We start from the raw sequence: 18,110 nt of genomic DNA, 5'->3' as shown, positions 1-18,110 counted from the left end.
AGTCACCGCAATTAATGTCTGCTCCTGGCTTTGTAGTGATGTCTCCCACTGCAGCAGGGAAGAGAAATGTTTATAAGCGCGGAACTAGAAAACCTGACAGCTGGGAAGCCTCTCTGAGCATCACCTGAAACACATGACTTTTTTTCTTCCCATTTTAATCCAAACCAGATTTTCTGGCAGATGGGGCAGTGCTGGAGTGGCAGCCATGTTAGACGTGGTTGGGCATGCAAGGCATGCCTATGTGTCTGGCTCAGGCAGCCTGGTAACATTTTTGGAGGTGCTCCTGAACACAGCAGGGAGCTGTGTGCCTGGATTGGGGAGCAATCACAATTGCTCACACGCACTGCCAGGGTACATCCTTGCCTTCAGGAGCTGTACGGTGTCCTCCAATCATGGAGTGGGATGGAGAGGAGTGGGACAAGCTGTAAAGGGAGCCAGCGTTGGATGGGACGCAGCGGGAGAAGGGTGGGCTCTGGGGACAGTCTCATGCTTGATGGGTTGAAAAGGGGACTGTATCCCGAGTATCTTAAACACTTTGCACCAACAGGGAGCGTGCAGTCTGCCAAAGGAGAGGCCAGTGATGAAGATGAGGAGACGGAGTATTTTGATGCCATGGAGGATGCACCAGCTTTTATCACTGTAACTGCAGACCCCAAGCACCACAGGTACAAGCCCCCACCCTAGGGCCAGACATTGCACAGTGCAATCTGGTGAAACCTGCTGCGAATGCGGGAAGAGCAGGGGGGAGACGGTTTGCCCGGTGTTGTGTTTGGGCTTGAGGGCAGCATCCTCTCCTGTGGAGGGTTATTCTGTGTGCATATCCCCCAGCAAATGGTCTGCCTCTGCCCAGGGCTCTGTACTATGCCTGTCTGCTCTTGCATTCCTGGAGCAAGCAAGGCTGAGGGTGGCCCTAGCTATAGCGAAGCAGGCGAGGAAGGGCAGGCATCAAGCCCATGCTGCAGTAAAGCCGAGTCCCCTTCCTCAGCAGCTGATGTGAGCTCAAGGGGAGCTTGGGCAGGGACTTGGAGGGAGATCCCTTGGAGCATTGGGCAGAAGCAGGGAATACCTTGCCTTTGTCTTCCTTGACCTGCTCTTATAGGCTAATGTTTGGGCTGGAGGCACCTGTGGTCTAAACCACAGTCACACTGCTGGCCTCTCTGGCCAATGCAGAGGCTCTCGGCTGCGAGGCTGGGACACCCTGCGCTGAGCACCCCCTGCAGTGCCTGCGCACGGTCTCCTTCACCCTGTTGCCTTCCTGGCAGCACCTTCGGGTGGTGCAGGGAGATGCTCCGGGTGATGGTGGCTGTCCTGCACCGACCCTGCCTCTTCTTTCCTCTTCTCTGCTCTTGTTCATGTTTTCCAGTTGGTACTTTCTTCCCCACAGGCGTTCAGGCAGTAACCTGAGTGGGGCCAGCGAGGGCCACCCCGAGGACTGGAACCTGGAGGACAGTGTGAGTTGGCTGGGCAGAGTGGGAGGGACAGTCCCAGTGGGATGAAACCAGGGTAGAGGAGCAGGAGAGGAGAGGAGGAGGTTGTTGGAGGGACTCTCCATCCGGGTCTTTCCTGCACCTCCAGGATGGAGCAGAGTTGGTTGCTCTGTGAGCCACGGGGCGGGGACAGATGTCAGCAGTCTTACAGCAGCACCCCAAACACCTTCCTAAGGGAAGCAGAAAAGTGTTGGGGGGCAATTGCACCATTATTTCCCCCATGCCCTGGAAAACAGGCTTCCAGTGATGCTCTCCAGCACAACCGCATGCAGTGTCTCCTGAGCTGCGGTTGCTGCTCCTGGGAGCAATTGGGTCATGCTGGGTGAGTTCAGCTTAGACCTTTGTTTCTTCTGTGCTTCCACAGGTCTTTGAAAGCTCAAATCAAAGCAGCTACAATGAGTCCACTTGCAAAGATCTCCTGCCGAAGAAAAGGAGACGGACTCGCATCCCCGACAAACCCAACTACAGCCTTAACCTCTGGAGCATCATGAAGAACTGCATTGGCAAAGAGCTCTCCAAGATCCCCATGCCCGTAAGTGAGCGTGTCCCAGGCACCAAGGGCTGGCAGAGGGTGCTGCTGTGTTGCCAGTGTTGAGGGTTTAGTTTGGGCACAGCTCTTGGCTGTGCAAAGGATTTGGATTACAGCTCCAGGTGGTCCTGTCAGGTGCTGTGGTAGCACAGCAGCCACGAGTGGGACAGGAGCATGTCACCAGCTGCCAACCCTGTCCTGGGGGAGTGGCTTCCACACTGGCAGAGCCCTCAGAAACCACCTCACTTTTCTCCCCAGCCCTGTGATGCAGCACTGATGTGTCCTTGCTGCTCAGCTCTGCTGACTCTAAGCACTGTGTTTTTCCCTGCGATTTATTCGACCCTTGAAATCATCTGCCTGCTGCCAGAGAGCCAGCATAACCACAAAGCTAAACCAGCTAGGCAGGAGGGGGTTGTCCTTGGTGGCACGGAGCTGTAGTGCTAATTGCTTTGTGGTAAATGGCTCTGGTGTCATGGTTAGGGACTATCTGAATTGGGTTGGCTCGCTCTTTGGGATTGATCTCTTCTCCTGTGCTGGCTGTGGAGAGCCCTGGAGTGCCCATGCCCCTGGCAGCTTGCTCACTGGAGTGTCAGGGTGAGCTGGCGCAGGGGACATTGCCCAAGTGTCCTCTTCAAATCCAGCTGGTGCTGAGGCAAGGAGAGAACCAGGACACCTTCAATCCTTGAGGATTCAGGTGTCTTTCCCAGAGGCTAGAAGAAGAGACCTTGTGGCTGATCATGCTTTCCCCAGAATCATAGAATTGAATCATAGAATTTTTTTATGTTTAGGTTGGAAAAGACCTTTAAGATCATCCCATCCAACCATTAACTTAACACTACCACATCCACCACTAAACCAATTAAGGGTAGAGTAGCAATTTCACGTTTCCTGGCTTGGTGGCTGGATTATTTTTTAATGAAAGTAAAACTAGGAATCATTAAGGTTGGAAAGGATCTCTTAAGAACATCAGTCCAACCATCAACCCAACACCACCATGTCCACTAAACCATGTCCCAAAGTGCCACTTCTACCCGTTTTTTGAACACTTCCAGGGATGGTGACTCCACCACCTCTCTGGGCAGCCTGTTCCAATGCTTGACTACCCTTTCCGTGAAGAAATTTTTCCTAATATCCAATCTAAACCTCCCCTGGCACAGCTTGAGCCCATTTCCTCTTGTCCTATCACTAACTACTTGGGAGAAGAGACCAACATCCACCTCACTGCAACCTCCTCCTTTCAGGTAGTTGTAGAGAGCGATAAGGTATCCCCTCAGCCTCCTCTTCTCTAGGCTAAACAATCCCAGTTCCCTCAGCCACTCCTCATAAGGCCTATGCTCCAGACCCTTCACCAGCCTTGTTGCCCTTCTCTGGACATGCTCCAGCACCTCAGTGTCCTTCTTGTAGTGAGGGGCCCAAAACTGGACACAGTATTCCAGGTGTGGCCTCACCAGTGCTGAGTACAGGGGGACAATCACCTCCCTGCTCCTGCTGGCCACACTCTTCCTGATACAAGAGCCCGGATGCTGTTGGCCTTCTTGGCCACCTGGGCACACTGCTGGCTCATGTTCAGCCGGCTGTCAACCAACACCCCCAGGTCCTTTTCAGCCAGGCAGCTTTCCAGCCACTCTTCCCCAAGCCTGTAGCATTGCATGGGGTTGTTGTGACTGAAGTGCAGGAGCTGGCACTTGGCCTTGTTGAACCTCATACAATTGGCCTCGGCCCATCGATCCAGCCTGTCCAGGTCCCTCTGCAGGGCCATCCTACTCAAGCAGATCGACACTCCCACCCAGTTTGGTGTCACCTGCAGACTTACTGAGGGCACACTCAATCCCCTCATCCAGATCATTGATGAAGACATTAAACAAGACTGGCCCCAAAACAGAATCCTGGGGAACACCGCTTGTGCCCGGTCACCAACTGGATTTAACTTCGTTCACCACAACTCTCTCGGCTCGGCCACCCAACCAGTTTTTTACCCAGTGAAGAGTACCCCCGTCCAAGCCATGAGCCGCCAGCTTCCTAAGGAGAATACTATGGGAGATTGTGTCAAAGGCTTTACTGAAGTCCAGGTAGATGGTGTCCGCAGCCTTTCCTTCATCCACCAGGCAGGTCACCAGGTCATAGAAGGAGATCAGGTTGGTCAAGCAGGTCCTACCTTTCATGTGTGCATCCTGGGGACGTGGTGCTCGGAGGGTAGCCCCACTTGCACTGACAGCATAGCAGGGACATGTTTCACCCCAGGGACCCAGAGTACCTTTATTTTCTTTGCGAAGAGCAGCCTTTTATAGAAGAAGGTGCTGTGGGGACAATTTACAGCACCGCTGGGCGCTACTGGGTTTGCTTGGGGCGAATGCTTCCTGCAGATGGTCAGAGGAGAGGATTTGCTGACAGGGGTCTGTCTGGAGGAACTCCCCTCACATGGGCTGCCACTGAGGGTAAGTGGGATGGGCATTTAATTCTTGCAGACAAATAACTCTGTACCTCATATACCCAGACAAAATGCTGCCCATGCCAAAACTCCCCCAAAACCGCAGCCCTTTTTTTCAGAGCAAACCAGTCCTTTCCAGGCTGCAGGTTCTCTAGCAGGTCTTCACCAGTCCAGTGAGCAGCAGGGGCTGGGTGCCATCATAAGGAATCTGTTTCCCCAAAAACCATGAAGTCCTGGCAAGCTTGGGAGAGTTGTAAAAAACATCTGTGGGTGACTGAGATCTATTGTGGCGCTGACTGGAGTGGAAGCAGCCCTGCAAAGTGTGATCTGTAGCCCTGGAGCCATATTCGGGGTCTTTCCTTTGCTGTGTAAAGGAGAAGGAGCACGTTACAGGGGTCTGGATGCTGAATTGGTTGTATTTCATCTCTTCTTAAAAGCAGTGCCTGACACTCTCTGAGTGAGAGCGATGAGTTTGTCTCTTCCTTGTGCTATTTCCAGCCAGAGATGTACAGCCCAGTGCCGTCCATTAGCATTTCTGCAGCAGCATCAATATCAGATAAAGGCGTGATGGGTACAGAAATAAACTCAGGATGTGAAATACCAGCAGCTGCTGCTGCCTGGAGAGAGGAAATTTATAGCCTCCCTATCAATCAAATCATTCCGGTAGCTGCTAAAGCTGAGTCCAAACCTGAGAGCAATATGTTCTGCTTACACAGCAGCCCTTGATGCCGGCTTGGGGGATGTGATTACTCCATCCCCTCCCTGGGGCTAGCAGATCTGGTTTCCCAGACTGCTGTCTCTGTAAACTGTTCAACAGAGCTGTGGGTTGTAAAGAAGGGGCTCAGCCCGGTGTCAGCCGCTCACTGTCAGCTCCTCTGTCTGGATATCTGTGCAGATACAGAGGCAGGGAGATGCTTTGCATCCCACAAGCTCAGCCGCATGCAGGATTTCTTTGGGAGATTCACCCCAAGAGCAAGCAGCCCATGGTAAGGCATCAGGGGGCAATTTAATCTCCTTTAAACAGCCATTTAAATTCTCTCTCCATGGTACACGTGCTTGGAGCACAGGAATTGATGGCAGCTCTGTGAATTGAGGTGGAACTGCTGAATGAGAGCAAGATGATATTGCGGTAAACAGAGCGAAGGAGGAGGAGAAGGAAGTGGAGCAGCTGGCTTGGGGGAGGCTGTTTGGAAATGTGGTTAATTCTAGTACAAACCGTCGGTGAGCCTATTGTGTGCACTGAGCGATGGGAGTTTCTTCTTCCATGTGCTTCACCTGATTCTTGGCAAATTATAGAATCATAGAATCGTTTAGGTTGGAAAAGATCTTTAAGGTCATCCAGCCCAACCATTAACCTAATATTACTAAGTTAACCTAACATTACCAAGGAGCATAAATTAGGAGCATTTCTGAGGCCCCATCCCCTTTCCGGGTGACGTGGTGGACTGAAAGACTACTCCTTAATTTTTCCTCTGAACAAACAAACCTGCAGCATTGAAAAGGAAGAAAACAGCTTTAGGAATTTTGCATTTCGGGTGTGTTCATCTTCCTTCCTCCATGGAAAGGTTTTGCTTTGCCATTGCCCAAGTGGCGCCAGTGGAGAGGATGCAGCTGCTGGCTTTGTTCTCATGTCGCCTGCGTCTCTCCCAAGAGTTATCTCAAGCTGGCTGTGATTTGCATTTTTTTGTGGATGTGATGGTGCCCTTTCTGCATAGCTCGCTCTTTCTCAGATGCTGTAAGATCCCTGCTACTTAAATCCTCGAGTGGAATGATCTGGGGTTTGTTTTCTTTAGTGTGAAATATGTAACTTGGCTTATAGAAGTGGTTCTCCTATCCTTCAACCATCTGCTCCTTCTAAAATATATTTCTTCATTCTGAACTGAAAGTAAAAAGTGAATTTCACATGGTTTTGAGGCAGAAGACCTTCTGAGACAAAGTATCTCAGTCTTCCTTTCTGTTATTTTTATGTTTTGGTTCTTTCCAGAACAAAAAATATTGCTAAAATCAACCATTTGGTTTTTTACCAGAGATGTTTGCAGCCTGTCCAACCTGGCAGTGTACGGCAAAGTTTTCTAATTGACAAAGCAATGACTTGGGCCTAGTAATATGACCCATTCGGGCTCTCCCAGGACAGAGCTTCCCCTCTGCTCTCTGCCCTGCAGTGTATTGCTGCTGCCACTACCTGTAGCTCTCACACACAGTTCGGGTGCTGTTGTGGGGCTGCAGCCCCAGGAGCAGGGAGACCCCATAGTGGAGCTTTTCAAGGTTTTCTGAGCAACTGGGCTGCAGCCTGGCATGGGGATGGCTTTGCCAGGAGGTGATGGAGGGCAGCCCAGGGAGCAGCACATCCCTGCCCTGTGTTGCCTCTTGCTCATAGCCAGTGAGATGCTGTCCAGGAGGCAGGAAGGAGCTGAGATTCATTTTGGGTGTCACCGATGCTCCATCATCACTGGGATGATACCTGGTTAGCTCCTGGGGTTGCAAGCTCACTGGTACACCTCAGATGGGAACTTCAAAGCCTTCATGCTCTCATGGTAGGTTCAGGGAGCATGGCAGAGCACGCATTTCTTTCCTTTATTTGATGTTTGCGTGATGCTGCAGAGGCAGTGTGCAGGCAGTGTGCCTTGGCACAGCCCCATGCCGTAAGCTGCCCTGGGAGGCTGCTGCTTTCGTTCAGCAGTTTCCATCCTCTCTGGATCCCTGACTCTTGCGGTGCATCGCACCATGCTTGGAAAGCCAAATGTGTGGGCTGCCAGTGGTTATCAGGGCACCGTGCTGGGGGAAAAAGGCAAAGGGTGAAGTGCCCAGCTTGACATCTGTTGCTTTGCTAACCCTTACTTGTTCCCCTCCAGGTAAACTTCAACGAGCCGCTCTCCATGCTGCAGAGGCTGACGGAGGACCTGGAGTACCACGAGCTGCTGGACAAAGCAGTCAAGTGTGAGAGTTCCACAGAGCAGATGTGCTTCGTGGCTGCGTTTTCGGTGTCTTCCTACTCGACGACTGTCCACCGCACTGCAAAGCCATTCAACCCACTGCTGGGGGAAACCTATGAGCTCGACCGGCTGGAGGAGTTTGGTTTCCGTTCCCTATGCGAGCAGGTGAGCTGGGGTCTGTGGAGGGGGTCTGCATGTCTGCCCTGCTGCTCATGTCCAGCCAAAGCAGCCCTTCCCTGAAGGAGACCCAGAATCTCCTTGCACTTAGCCTTCTTCCTGGCTGAGACAGCCAGCAAATTCCTGTTCGCATTAGCAGAAGCAGCAGCGGGCACAGCCCAAGCCATTTTTCAGAAGCAAGAAGACAATGTGCCTGTCCCAGCGTTGCAGAGCGGGAGGTGGGGAAGAAGGGGAGGAGAAAGGTGTCCATCACCCTGCCGGATCTGCTGGCAGCCTGCCTGGGGCTGGGGTTGCTGTCACATCTCAACACTTGAGCAGAAAGGGAGAAGCTCTCTTCACCTGAGCTCCCTCCTAGCCATGTCAGTGATGCCCACAAGCTCTGGTGTGGTTCCTACCTGTTTCAGGGTGTCTTCAGGCCAGAGAGTGTCTCATGGTCTCGTTTCTTTCTTGTTGGACTGAAAATTTTTAGTTTCAGAGCCTGGGGGCAACCTGAGAACCTCTGACAGCCCCATACTCTAACCACAGAGCGCATCTGGCACACATTGGTCAAACAGCAGGTCTTAATTAAAAACCTGGAGCTCTTAACGAGTTGCGACCTATGAAGAAAATTGACTGTTTAATATTTAGCACACTTGGCTGGTCTGTCCTGGATTCCTGGGGATGGACCGGGCCAATTATCACCCCTCACAGGCAGGACATCATGTTAGTGGGAGCTCTGTATTCTCCAGGGGGTGGCTGTGCCATCTCAGGGGCAGAGCGACTGTCATGTCTTTCAGTGTTCAGAAGCATCAAAAAAAATCACAAACCTCTGTCACTCTGCAGAGGCTGATGCCGGTCCAAGATCTGCAGAGCCTTTCAGCAGACTGTGCCCCTAAGCCCTGTGGGCTTTTTGCGGGGACATTGCATGGGAAGAGGGTCTTGCTGCTAATCTGGGCATGCTGTGCTGTGGTACATGATGCTCACAGCAGATGTCGGACGTGCAGATGGGGCGCGCTAGGAATATGCAGTGAGGAGGCTCAGGCTTGCACCAGCATCCCTGTGTTCCCCTGACATGGTTTAGCTTGTCTCTGTCCCTCATCATCATCTCCAAGTCATGGCACTTTGTACCCAGGTTTGGAGCAGCCTCTTTAGCAGGTGCCATGCTCTGCCATCAGCTCATTGCAGGACACATAGGTGCGGACAAAACCCCTCTGTGGTAATGGGTGCCCAAGCTTGGCAGAGTGTTGCAAAGCAGAGAGAAATTAAGGGTCTCTGTTCTCCAGCACCTCCCTAGTGCCCTGTCTCCCTGGGCTGTCACCCTGCTCAGCCCAGTGTTTTAGGAAGTGGATGATTCCTTACCAGGATGCTTGATCCATCCCTTAGCCAGCAACACCCCTCATTCTCCTGTGGTACGGTTGGGTTTATTACCCTCATTCACACTGTGGTGATGAAGCCCAGCACTGCCCGTTGGGTACCACTGGACATCCCCACCACATCACTCCCACACCTTGCCATCCCTTTTCTCATTCCTTCACTCTCCTTTTCACCACTCTCCTTGCTCCATCCCTGTCCCCTCCCAAGTAAGTAACCTGCCCTGAATTACTTTTTCTGGTTGGTCTCGGTTTTCCTACATCTGTACTCAAATTTGGTATTTCTGACACCTCCATGTTAGCTGCAAGCCAGGCTGAACCCCTGGGTGCAGCCCTCCTGCCTGGTCTTTGAGTCCCACCCTCACTGTCACGGCACATGAGATTCATCCAAAATTAGGTTTGTTGTAACTGAGAAAACCTGCTCCATTGCAGCACTCTGGAGCCTTTGGTCCATGAGCAGAGCCTCTAAATCTCCTTCCTGGAGTGATCTCAAAAGGGCAAATTCGGTGATAGCATGGCTTTGCACCAGCGCAGCGTTCACAGTGCTTCTTTCCCTGGTACTGTGGTTGGTGCGGGTAGCGTGGGATGGACAGATGGATGCTGTTCCCACTGCTCTGAACTTTCCTTGTACACTGCGTGTGCTGCTCAGCCTGCCGATACGCTTAGCAAAGCATTGATAATCTTGTGCCTGAAATCCAGTTATCCAAATAGGATTTTCTCCTGCTGGTGAGTGGGATTTAGTGGAGAGGTTTTTGCTCTGCTCACGTTTGTAATCCAGTAGCTCAAGGCGCTCAGCCTGTAATTACATCGGTGCAAATAATCTCTGAACTCGGTGGTGTGGCCATCGGGGCCTGCTGGTTGGCAGTCTCCCGGTGATGGGTGGTGTATGCTGTGCTGGAGTGCTATGGCTCAGCTGGGTGAGACCCTGTGTGAGGGCAGAGCCCTCTGACTGGGATGTCCTGCTCCTACCTTGGTTTTGGTCAGCTTTGCTAGTGCAGGGGAACGTGACCCATCGTCCTTTTACAAGTCATCCCCGGGGATGGAGGATGTCATATCTACTTTTCCAGCCCAGTGTGTCTGTAGGGGCAAAGGTGAAGACTTGGCTGGGCAGGTCCATGTGTCTTGGACAACCTGGGGGACCTGTGTCCCTCGGGAGTTCCCAGGCAGAGCAGTGGGAGCTGCTGCTGGTAGGAGAGTCGCTGTTACACTGGGATTACTGGGGATCTGGGCTGGGTTTTGGCACATATCTGTTTCTCAACCAGGATCCTTGGAGAGTTGGGAAGTGTCTTGGGGTCACAGTACAGCATAATTTCACAGTGATAGTTGCTTAAGTTAAGTTTTTTACACCTGATGTTTTGCTAATGAGCCTTAGAAAATCCTGGCAGGAGCTGGCACCTCCACATGCTGCCGGGGTACCTCACGGGAGGTCACCCCAGTGCCCAGGAGAAGGTTGGGTAGTTCAGGCCAGTGCAGTGGAGCATCCTCAAGTCCAAAGCTGGTATGGAGCTATCACCTCTCCTAGGACTCACGCTGCCGTAGCCAAGTGCTCGCCAGGGCTCTCTGGTGCTGGTGGCTGTGACCTTACGGGCTGTTTCTCCTCTCCCCAAGGTGAGCCACCACCCGCCGGCAGCTGCCCATCATGTCTACTCGAAGCGAGGGTGGACGTTGTGGCAGGAAATCACTATCGCCAGCAAGTTCAGGGGCAAATACCTCTCCATCATGCCACTGGGTAGGTGACTTATGCTGGGAGGATCGGGGCTTGCTTTTTGTCCTGCACTGCTTGTGCAGTACTCCAGAGGTTAAAGCAACGTGCTGGTCCCTTGGGCTCACGGAGGGCTCAGTGAATTCCACCCCGAGCAATGTAGGAGCACAGATTTGTGCTCCTGATCACAGACAACCCTACGATAACTCATCTGCCCTGAAAATGGAAATTATGCCAGCGGCAAAGGGAGACTGCTTTGCTTGCTGCTAGCACCATAGCACACGTGCTTTGGAAATATCCTGCTTACCCATTAATTGATTTCTCCTTAAATGATATTTAAAGGTTAGGTTTCTGCCTGTTTTAACCCTCTCCGTGGCAGCCAGATGCAATAAGCTGCCTCCTTCCCAGGTTTTATTTGTCTTCTGCCTCTCCCTGGGCTGGGCAGCATGCCCTGGGCTGATCCCAGAGCTCCAGAGCTGTGCTGGTGGCTGGCTGGTCTCATGACACTGATTCAAATCAACCAGGCAGCACGTTTTTGACCTGCTTTTAAAACCAGTGTGTTTTTGGGGGAGCAGGAGGAAGGTAGAGGGTCTTGCAGGTATTACAGCTTACTTAAGTAAGCTGCAATACTTACCTTACTGCAGCAGACCACGGAGCATGCAGCAAGGGTAGGGGTGAATCCAGACCCAGCCCGGTTAGGGGCTGATGATGGGAGATGCAGGTAGAGGGAGGGGCCAGGTCGGCTCTGGGGATGCGCATGGTGCTGGGCTGTGTCGTTGTACTCCAGGGCAGTGTGCCTGCAGCCCTGCCCAACCATCTGCCCTCGCTGAGCCTTGCTGAGTTTGGGGCTGCTCCTCTCTCCGCAGGCACCATCCACCTCGAGTTTCACTCCAGTGGGAATCACTATGTCTGGAGGAAAGTCACCTCCACTGTTCACAATATCATCGTTGGCAAGCTCTGGATCGACCAGGTTGGTGGCTACGGGTCCGAGGTGATGGGTCCTGCCTGACCTCACCTGGCTCTGGGGAAGGTCAGGGGGGCTGTGAGGGCATTGCCCTCCTAGGTTGTATGCCAGTGCTGCCTGGTGTTCCCACCATACTCCACCAGCGATAGGAAGGTGTGCTTCCCTGGCAGAGATGGGGGGAGTCTTCTTAGAGCTCCTAATGGCTCTTCTCAAGGCAAGCAGCTCTGTGGGGGGGCAGGGTGGTCATGCGTGTGATGGGTTTTACCCTGCTGCTGGTGAGCTGTGGGGCTGGTGGGGGCGGCCAGTGCTGTGGCTGCAGCCAGAAGTGATGCTGCAGCTGGTGTTGATTTGTACCTGCACTAGAACTAACGCCTGATTTGTCTCCTTGCAAAGTCTCTCACTTGCTGTGGTTCTGTGTCTTTCATCTAGTCTGGTGAAATAGAGATTGTTAACCATAAGTCAAAAGATAAATGCCAGCTGAAATTTACCCCCTACAGCTACTTCTCCAGAGATGTCCCCCGAAAGGTACGTATCCAGGTATCTCCCTGCTTCTTCTGGCAGCCTTGTGTGGGGTGAGACCTGGCTCTTCCCTCTAAGCTGGGCTCATGGCATCCCAGTACTGCAGCTGGGATGAGCCCCAGCATGGGGCCAAGGAGCTGCACTGGCACCTCTGATGTGGGTCACCAGAGAGGTGTGGGTGGGGACCAGCCATGTCCAAGCATAGCCCATGTTTTGGCTCTCTGTGTGCCAGAGCTGCAGCGCTGAGACCTAGAAAGGATTTGATGTGCTGGAGACACACCTGCATGGTCAGGATGGGCCCATGTTCCCCCAGATGCTCCCTGAGGACACACGGTGCCAGGTCCAGCTGCTCCGGTTGGGGCACCTGGAGAGTGTTCTGCCCCCCTGCGCCTCTCCCTGTCCTCTGTGCACTTCCAAATGCCACCAGAGCCATCTCCTTCTGCCAGGTGACGGGGGTGGTGAGTGACGCCGATGGTAAAGCCCACTACGTCATGTCCGGCACATGGGACGAGAAGATGGAGTGCTCCAAGATAGTGCAGAGCAGCCACGGCAGCACCAGCACAGAGGGCAAACAGAAAACTGTCTACCAGACGCTGTCTCCAAAGGTCCTGTGGAAGAAGTACCCCCTCCCGTGAGTCCCCTCCTTGGCCTAGGGTACTGTGCTCAGGGGTGCAACAGCTGGATGGGGATTGTTGCCCTGAGCCCTGTGGAATGGAGTGGGCTCATGTGCCAAGCCCTGAGGACACGGGAAGGGGACCAGGACTTGGGTGGCTGTGTGGCTTTTTCTGGGGCGTGAGCACACAGCTGAAGGGGAAAGCAGGTCCATGCAAGGGGAAGGTGGCTTTGGGGGACCCTTGCAGGTAGGTTTTGGGCAGCTGGGGTTACTGGTTAGGTTTTTTAGGCTGCTGGCCATGGCAGGGGGATATGTTGGCTGCTTTGCCTTGCTGGTGAGTCCCTGGCCATCCTGTCCCACCAGTCACTGTAGCCCTCTGGGGACCAACCCTCTCTCAACACTCTTACCCACAGCAGGGCACCAAACCAGTATCCAGCCTTTGGTGGCATCAACGGCTGACCTCTGCTTTGGAGATGCTCTATTGGAATGGTCCCTGGTGGAAAGTGTCCTCCACTTGGTGCTACCAGTTCTGCAGTCAGGGATCCAGCAGCTCTTGGGTGAAGCGGTTTTGTGTCTTGGCTGTGCAATACAGCACTGGGAGTTCATAGACTTGGTTTTTAGCTTCCCCAGATGGAGCCAACTTAGGAGGGATCTCTGTTCCCCTCTGAGACACCCATTGAGGTGTGTCATTGGCATCTCCATTTAGAGGGCGTGAGGCAGGGCTCCCCAAAGGACCTGTACATGTCTGGTTTGGGGTAGCAGAAGCAGCATCAGTGGGGCTGGGGTGAGACACAAGGACTCGAAGGGCTGGGGAGCTCTGCTCAAGATAGGCACCACCTCTGCCGTCCTGATTGGGGCGCTCTGCCTGCAGGGAGAATGCTGAGAACATGTATTTCTTCTCTGACCTGGCCCTCACCCTGAATGAGCCTGAGGAGCGAGTGGCCCCCACAGACAGCCGGCTGAGACCTGACCAGCGGCTGATGGAGAGTGGCCGCTGGGATGAGGCCAACGTGGAGAAGCAGCGGTTGGAGGAGAAGCAGCGAGCCGTGCGCCGGAGGCGAGAGGCTGAGGCCGTGGAAGCCCTGGAGGAAGGTGAGAGGCTTCAGGGTGCTGGCAGGCAGGGACCAGCCGCCCCTTGCTGCGGGAGGGGGATGCGGTGAAGAAACCCTGCTGGGTTTGGGGATGAAGGAAGGACCCTGTGTCGATTCGGGTGGCTGGGGGAAGTGCAGGACTCACTGGGAAAAGCAGCACTTACCACCTGTTTCTCCCTGGACAGGCAAGGACTACGAAGGCTATATCCCACTGTGGTTTGAGCGCAAGGTGGATGCTGTGACAGGGGAACTGATCTGTGTCTATAAGGGCGGCTACTGGGAGGCCAAGGACAAGCAGGACTGGAGTACGTGCCCCGACATCTTCTGAGCCACTCCACTCGCGCCGGGGTGGCCAGCCCTGTGCCTCAATTCACCGGGACAGACAGAGGGACAGTGAGGACACGCTGGCAGCGTCCCGCCAGCAGTTAACAGTGCAAATACATACACAGAGTCAATACATACAGAAATTTGAAAAGGAAATCTAAACAGGGATTCCAAACCTATTTTTTTACACACTAATAAATAGCATCCTTTTTTTTTAATAATGGCTTTTTCAGTGACTAATTAGGAACAAGGACACATGAATCTGGTTCGTTTTTAGCCTAGCATATTTATTGCTGTCAGGAGTTGCTGCCTATATCTTTCAACGCCTTGGCTTTATCAGCTGAGACGTCGACTTCCAAAGATGCTCGCATTGTGGGGATTTGTGTGAGCTCTTTTCTTTGACGTTATCTTTTTTTTCCCCATTTCTGTGTGGACTTTATGGAACTATTTTTTTAAAAAAAAAATCTGCTCCTGGTTCAGGTTCTTTCAAAGATGGACACAAACAACTCTGCGTCCTGCTCAGAAAACTGTCTCCAGGGGCAATGGCGCTTGATCCTGGAGGCTCTCGGTGGTTCCTGCAGTGCCCAGTCATCCCAGTAACACCAATTAGGATATTTCAGCTGGTGACTTCCCCCCCCGCCTTACTTTTTATTTTTTTAAAGAAGTGTTTGAGCAGATTCCCTGCACTCTGCTGTGTTTAGTCAAGGCTTAGGGCTGTCTTTAACATGATGCTTTGTGAGAGTGATTTGAGTGAGGTTTGGTTTGGTTTTCCTGCAGCTGCAGCCACAGCCAAAGGGGGAAATGGCCTCACTGAGGTTGGGAATGCCCAGCAGACACAGAGTGCATTGGTCTGTAGACCGGCGATGCTCCAGGGTCCGCAAACCGGCTCTCTCCCACTCTGTCTCGCTGCAGCCCAGGGGCTGGCAGGAGCCTGGACCTCAGTACCGGGTTTGCAGGCAGCATCTCCCTGCTGAGCTCTGCCTGAGTGGGAGGGGAGGGAAGAGATGCTGTGGTGCTGCTGGGACGGAACCTCCCTGGGAGGCAGCCTGAGTTCTGGGTCTCCCATCCCTGTGTCTTCCCCATTAAGCCAGACAGGTCTGGTCTGCTATCCCCCGACACGGGGGGGTCACAGGCTGGGCCTGGAGGGCACCCGCAGCCCAGTGCCCAGCTCCATTCCTTCTTCCTCATGGCTGGTCTCTCCCAGGAGCAGCTTCAGGTCACCACTAAAGCAGCCTGAGCACGGGGTCGGGGGAGCCCCACGCCCCCTACTCACCCCTCCTGCGTGCCGTTGCCTTGCTGCGGCCCTGGACTCGCCAGGAGGAGCGGAGCAAGCCCTGCCAATGATCGGTGAGGACCAGGAGTGAGCAGTGTTCGGGCATTGGCCACGCAGGCAGGTACCGCTGGTCCCCAGCGCCCAAGGGGAGGATGGGGGTGGCAGGACCCTGAAGATGGGATCCACTAGGCCAGAGAGTATCAGGGAGACCTGGACACCCGCGTTTGCCCCATTGGCTTTCATTTTTGATGTCTTCTTCTCCAGGTCTTCACCATACTGTACTGAGTGCTGCCTCTGGGGGGTCAGAGGCCACCCCTAGCCAGACTGTCACATCCACATTGGAAGATAATTAGCAATAATGAACTTTGAGGCAATGGTAACTGGAATACCCAGGCTGCACATGGGACACTTATGCAATCAGGTTCCTCAACCATCGGCCTCCTCCTAGTCGGCTTCTCTTCCAGCACCTCCATACCCATTACCTACAGCAAACCTATGTGTACAGTATATATAGACCTTGTATGGCGTAACAGTAGTGAGTGGCTATTGGAGTGGCAACACCCACTGATTTCAATGTACCTTTTAATCTTATTTATTTGCTTCTAATTTATATATAAAAAATATATATGAAATTATTTTGCTTAAATTTCTATGGTACACAATAGATGAAAAATAACAAAGACAGAAGAGTCTGTCTGAGTTTTTGTAGCATGAGTACGATTTCCCTAGGCTTATCCCAGAGGTAGGGTGTAGGGGTGACAGTGACTGAGTAATGCCCAAAGTAGAGGAGCAACATTTTGCTCCAAAGCTGGATGCTATCACATTCAAAAGGTGTTACAAAGATACTCCCTTCTAGAAATGATGCATTTGGGGTTTGAAGGGTGGTGCTTGGTATCCCCCGCATTTGGGAGTGTGATGCTCCAAACCTGGCATCTTTGCTCCTTCTTGATCCTTCCTGGAGGTTTGCCCATGGCTCAGTAAAGCTGGTGTAGCTCTTAAAGGATCTAAACTTCTGCACTTGCTGTGGAATGCAGCCTGTGGAGAGCTGCTGCATGTCCTGGCTCCAGGGTGTGCAGATCTCCTTCAGGCTTTCACCTATCTGGAAGAGTGGAGGATGCTCTGCACTAAACCTTCATGCTGCTGGCTTGGTTTGTGATGGCAACCAAAGTTACCCAGGAGAGTTTTGTTCCACTTGAGGCCTGAATAGGTTTTGTAAAATGGGCTAGAAATTGAGCTCTTCAAAATGCCTTATTTTCCTTGTTTGCTTTGTCAATGCAAGTGTTACCTGAGAGCTTGGAGAGGTGTGAAACTCCTGCACAGGCTGTCCCCAAACCTGGATCTGAGCGTTCCCACAGCAGAAGAGAGTGGGGAGTGAGATGTTGCTCAGTAAGTGCTGGCACCAAGGGTGCTGCTGGGCTCTGGGACCCTGAGAGGTCCTCTCTGATGTACCCCCCATTGCTGCATCTGTCACCATCATGGACCCTGCACAGCTTAACAGAGCTCGGGGGAGTGTGAGGAACACCCCCAGAGCAGAAATTCCCCCGTTTTTTAGGCTAATTTTAAAAACTGCTCTATCTTCCAGAGATCATCTTAGCAGCAACACTTAATCAGAGCACCATCTCCTGGGGTTTCTGTTCCCTCCCACAGAGGATTTTAATGTCATTCCACTGTAAATGCTGTTGAATGTATTTCTTTTTGAACAATATATTGTGAGTGATCTCTCTTCTACACAGTAATAAAACTTGGATTCGGGAGTTTTAAAAGCTGCAGTACTGAGGTTGTCACTTGCTCCTCAAGGCTGCAGGTGGGGGTCCTGGAAGAACCCCAAGGTGGGTGAGCTCTGGGCATGCATGGGGGCCTGGGCACATGGTGGATGGCAGGTGAGGTGGCCAGGGAAGGGTCCACAGGAGGTGGCCCGGAGAAGGAGACATAGGAGACGAGATGGGGAGATGGCCCAGGGAAGGTTGTCCAAGGGAGGAGGTTGCCCAGGGGAGGAAGACTATGGGAGGTGGCCCGGAGGACAAGGAGGTCCAGGGAAGGGGTTGTTCAGGGAAGGAGGAGGGTCATGGGGGAGGTTGCCTGGAGGAGGAGATGGCCCAGCAGAGGTTCTCCAAGGCAGTAGATGTCCAAGGGAAGGTGCCCAGAGGAGGAGGTCCAGGAAAGCAGGAACATAAGAGGTGGCCCAGGGGAAGGTGCTCAGGGAAGGAGTTTCTCTGGGGATAGTGGGAAGGAGATGGCCTAGGGGATGTTGTCTGGGGCAGGAGGTGACCAAGAATAGGTGGCCCAGGAGAGGAGGCCCGGGGGAGCTGGAGGAGGCTCTGGCCAGGGGCTGTGGAGGCGGGGGTAGGGGAAGCCCCGGGCAGGCCGAGACTGGCAGGCCGAGGCGGCGTTGCCAGGCAACAGGCGCACACAGCACTGCCTGCCCTGCCTGCTGCCCTGCCTGCTGCCCTGCCTGCTGCCCTGCCTGCACCAGCCCAGCTCGGCCAGGTGAGTGCTGGTCGGGGCTGGAGTGGGGGACCCCAGCACCGGGACCCGCTCGGCCCATGCCGACAGCCTGCCCGGTGGCAGGGAGGAGCCTCCCTGCCTGGTCTGGGTGCAGGCAGCAGGGCGCCAGGCACACGGCACCGGGGCGGAGGGCCTGGCCGCTCCTGGGTGCAGCAAGCATGCCGGCATCTCAACTTTAATGAAAGGCAAACATCCGTACCCTGCAGCACCTGCAGA

At 53.4% G+C, this 18,110-nt stretch overlaps 1 protein-coding gene across 1 annotated transcript in view; it reads left to right on the top strand.

Moving 5' to 3' along the window:
* Positions 1–14,634, top strand: part of OSBP2 (oxysterol binding protein 2) — a 130,145-nt gene extending 115,511 nt beyond the window's left edge. The window contains 10 exon segments of the mRNA XM_075718307.1: positions 548–665; positions 1,385–1,451; positions 1,852–2,019; positions 7,297–7,542; positions 10,512–10,632; positions 11,472–11,575; positions 11,999–12,094; positions 12,535–12,719; positions 13,573–13,793; positions 13,978–14,634. Of these exon segments, the coding sequence (XP_075574422.1) occupies positions 548–665; positions 1,385–1,451; positions 1,852–2,019; positions 7,297–7,542; positions 10,512–10,632; positions 11,472–11,575; positions 11,999–12,094; positions 12,535–12,719; positions 13,573–13,793; positions 13,978–14,120 (1,469 nt within the window). The 3' untranslated portion in view covers positions 14,121–14,634.
* The last annotated feature ends 3,476 nt before the right edge of the window (positions 14,635–18,110 follow it).

The sequence above is a fragment of the Pelecanus crispus genome, chromosome 11 (genome assembly GCF_030463565.1).
Source record: "Pelecanus crispus isolate bPelCri1 chromosome 11, bPelCri1.pri, whole genome shotgun sequence".
In the NCBI taxonomy this organism is placed as follows: Eukaryota; Metazoa; Chordata; class Aves; order Pelecaniformes; family Pelecanidae; genus Pelecanus; species Pelecanus crispus.
Note: the sequence above shows the minus strand (reverse complement) of the source record. Positions and strands in the feature narration are given on the sequence as shown.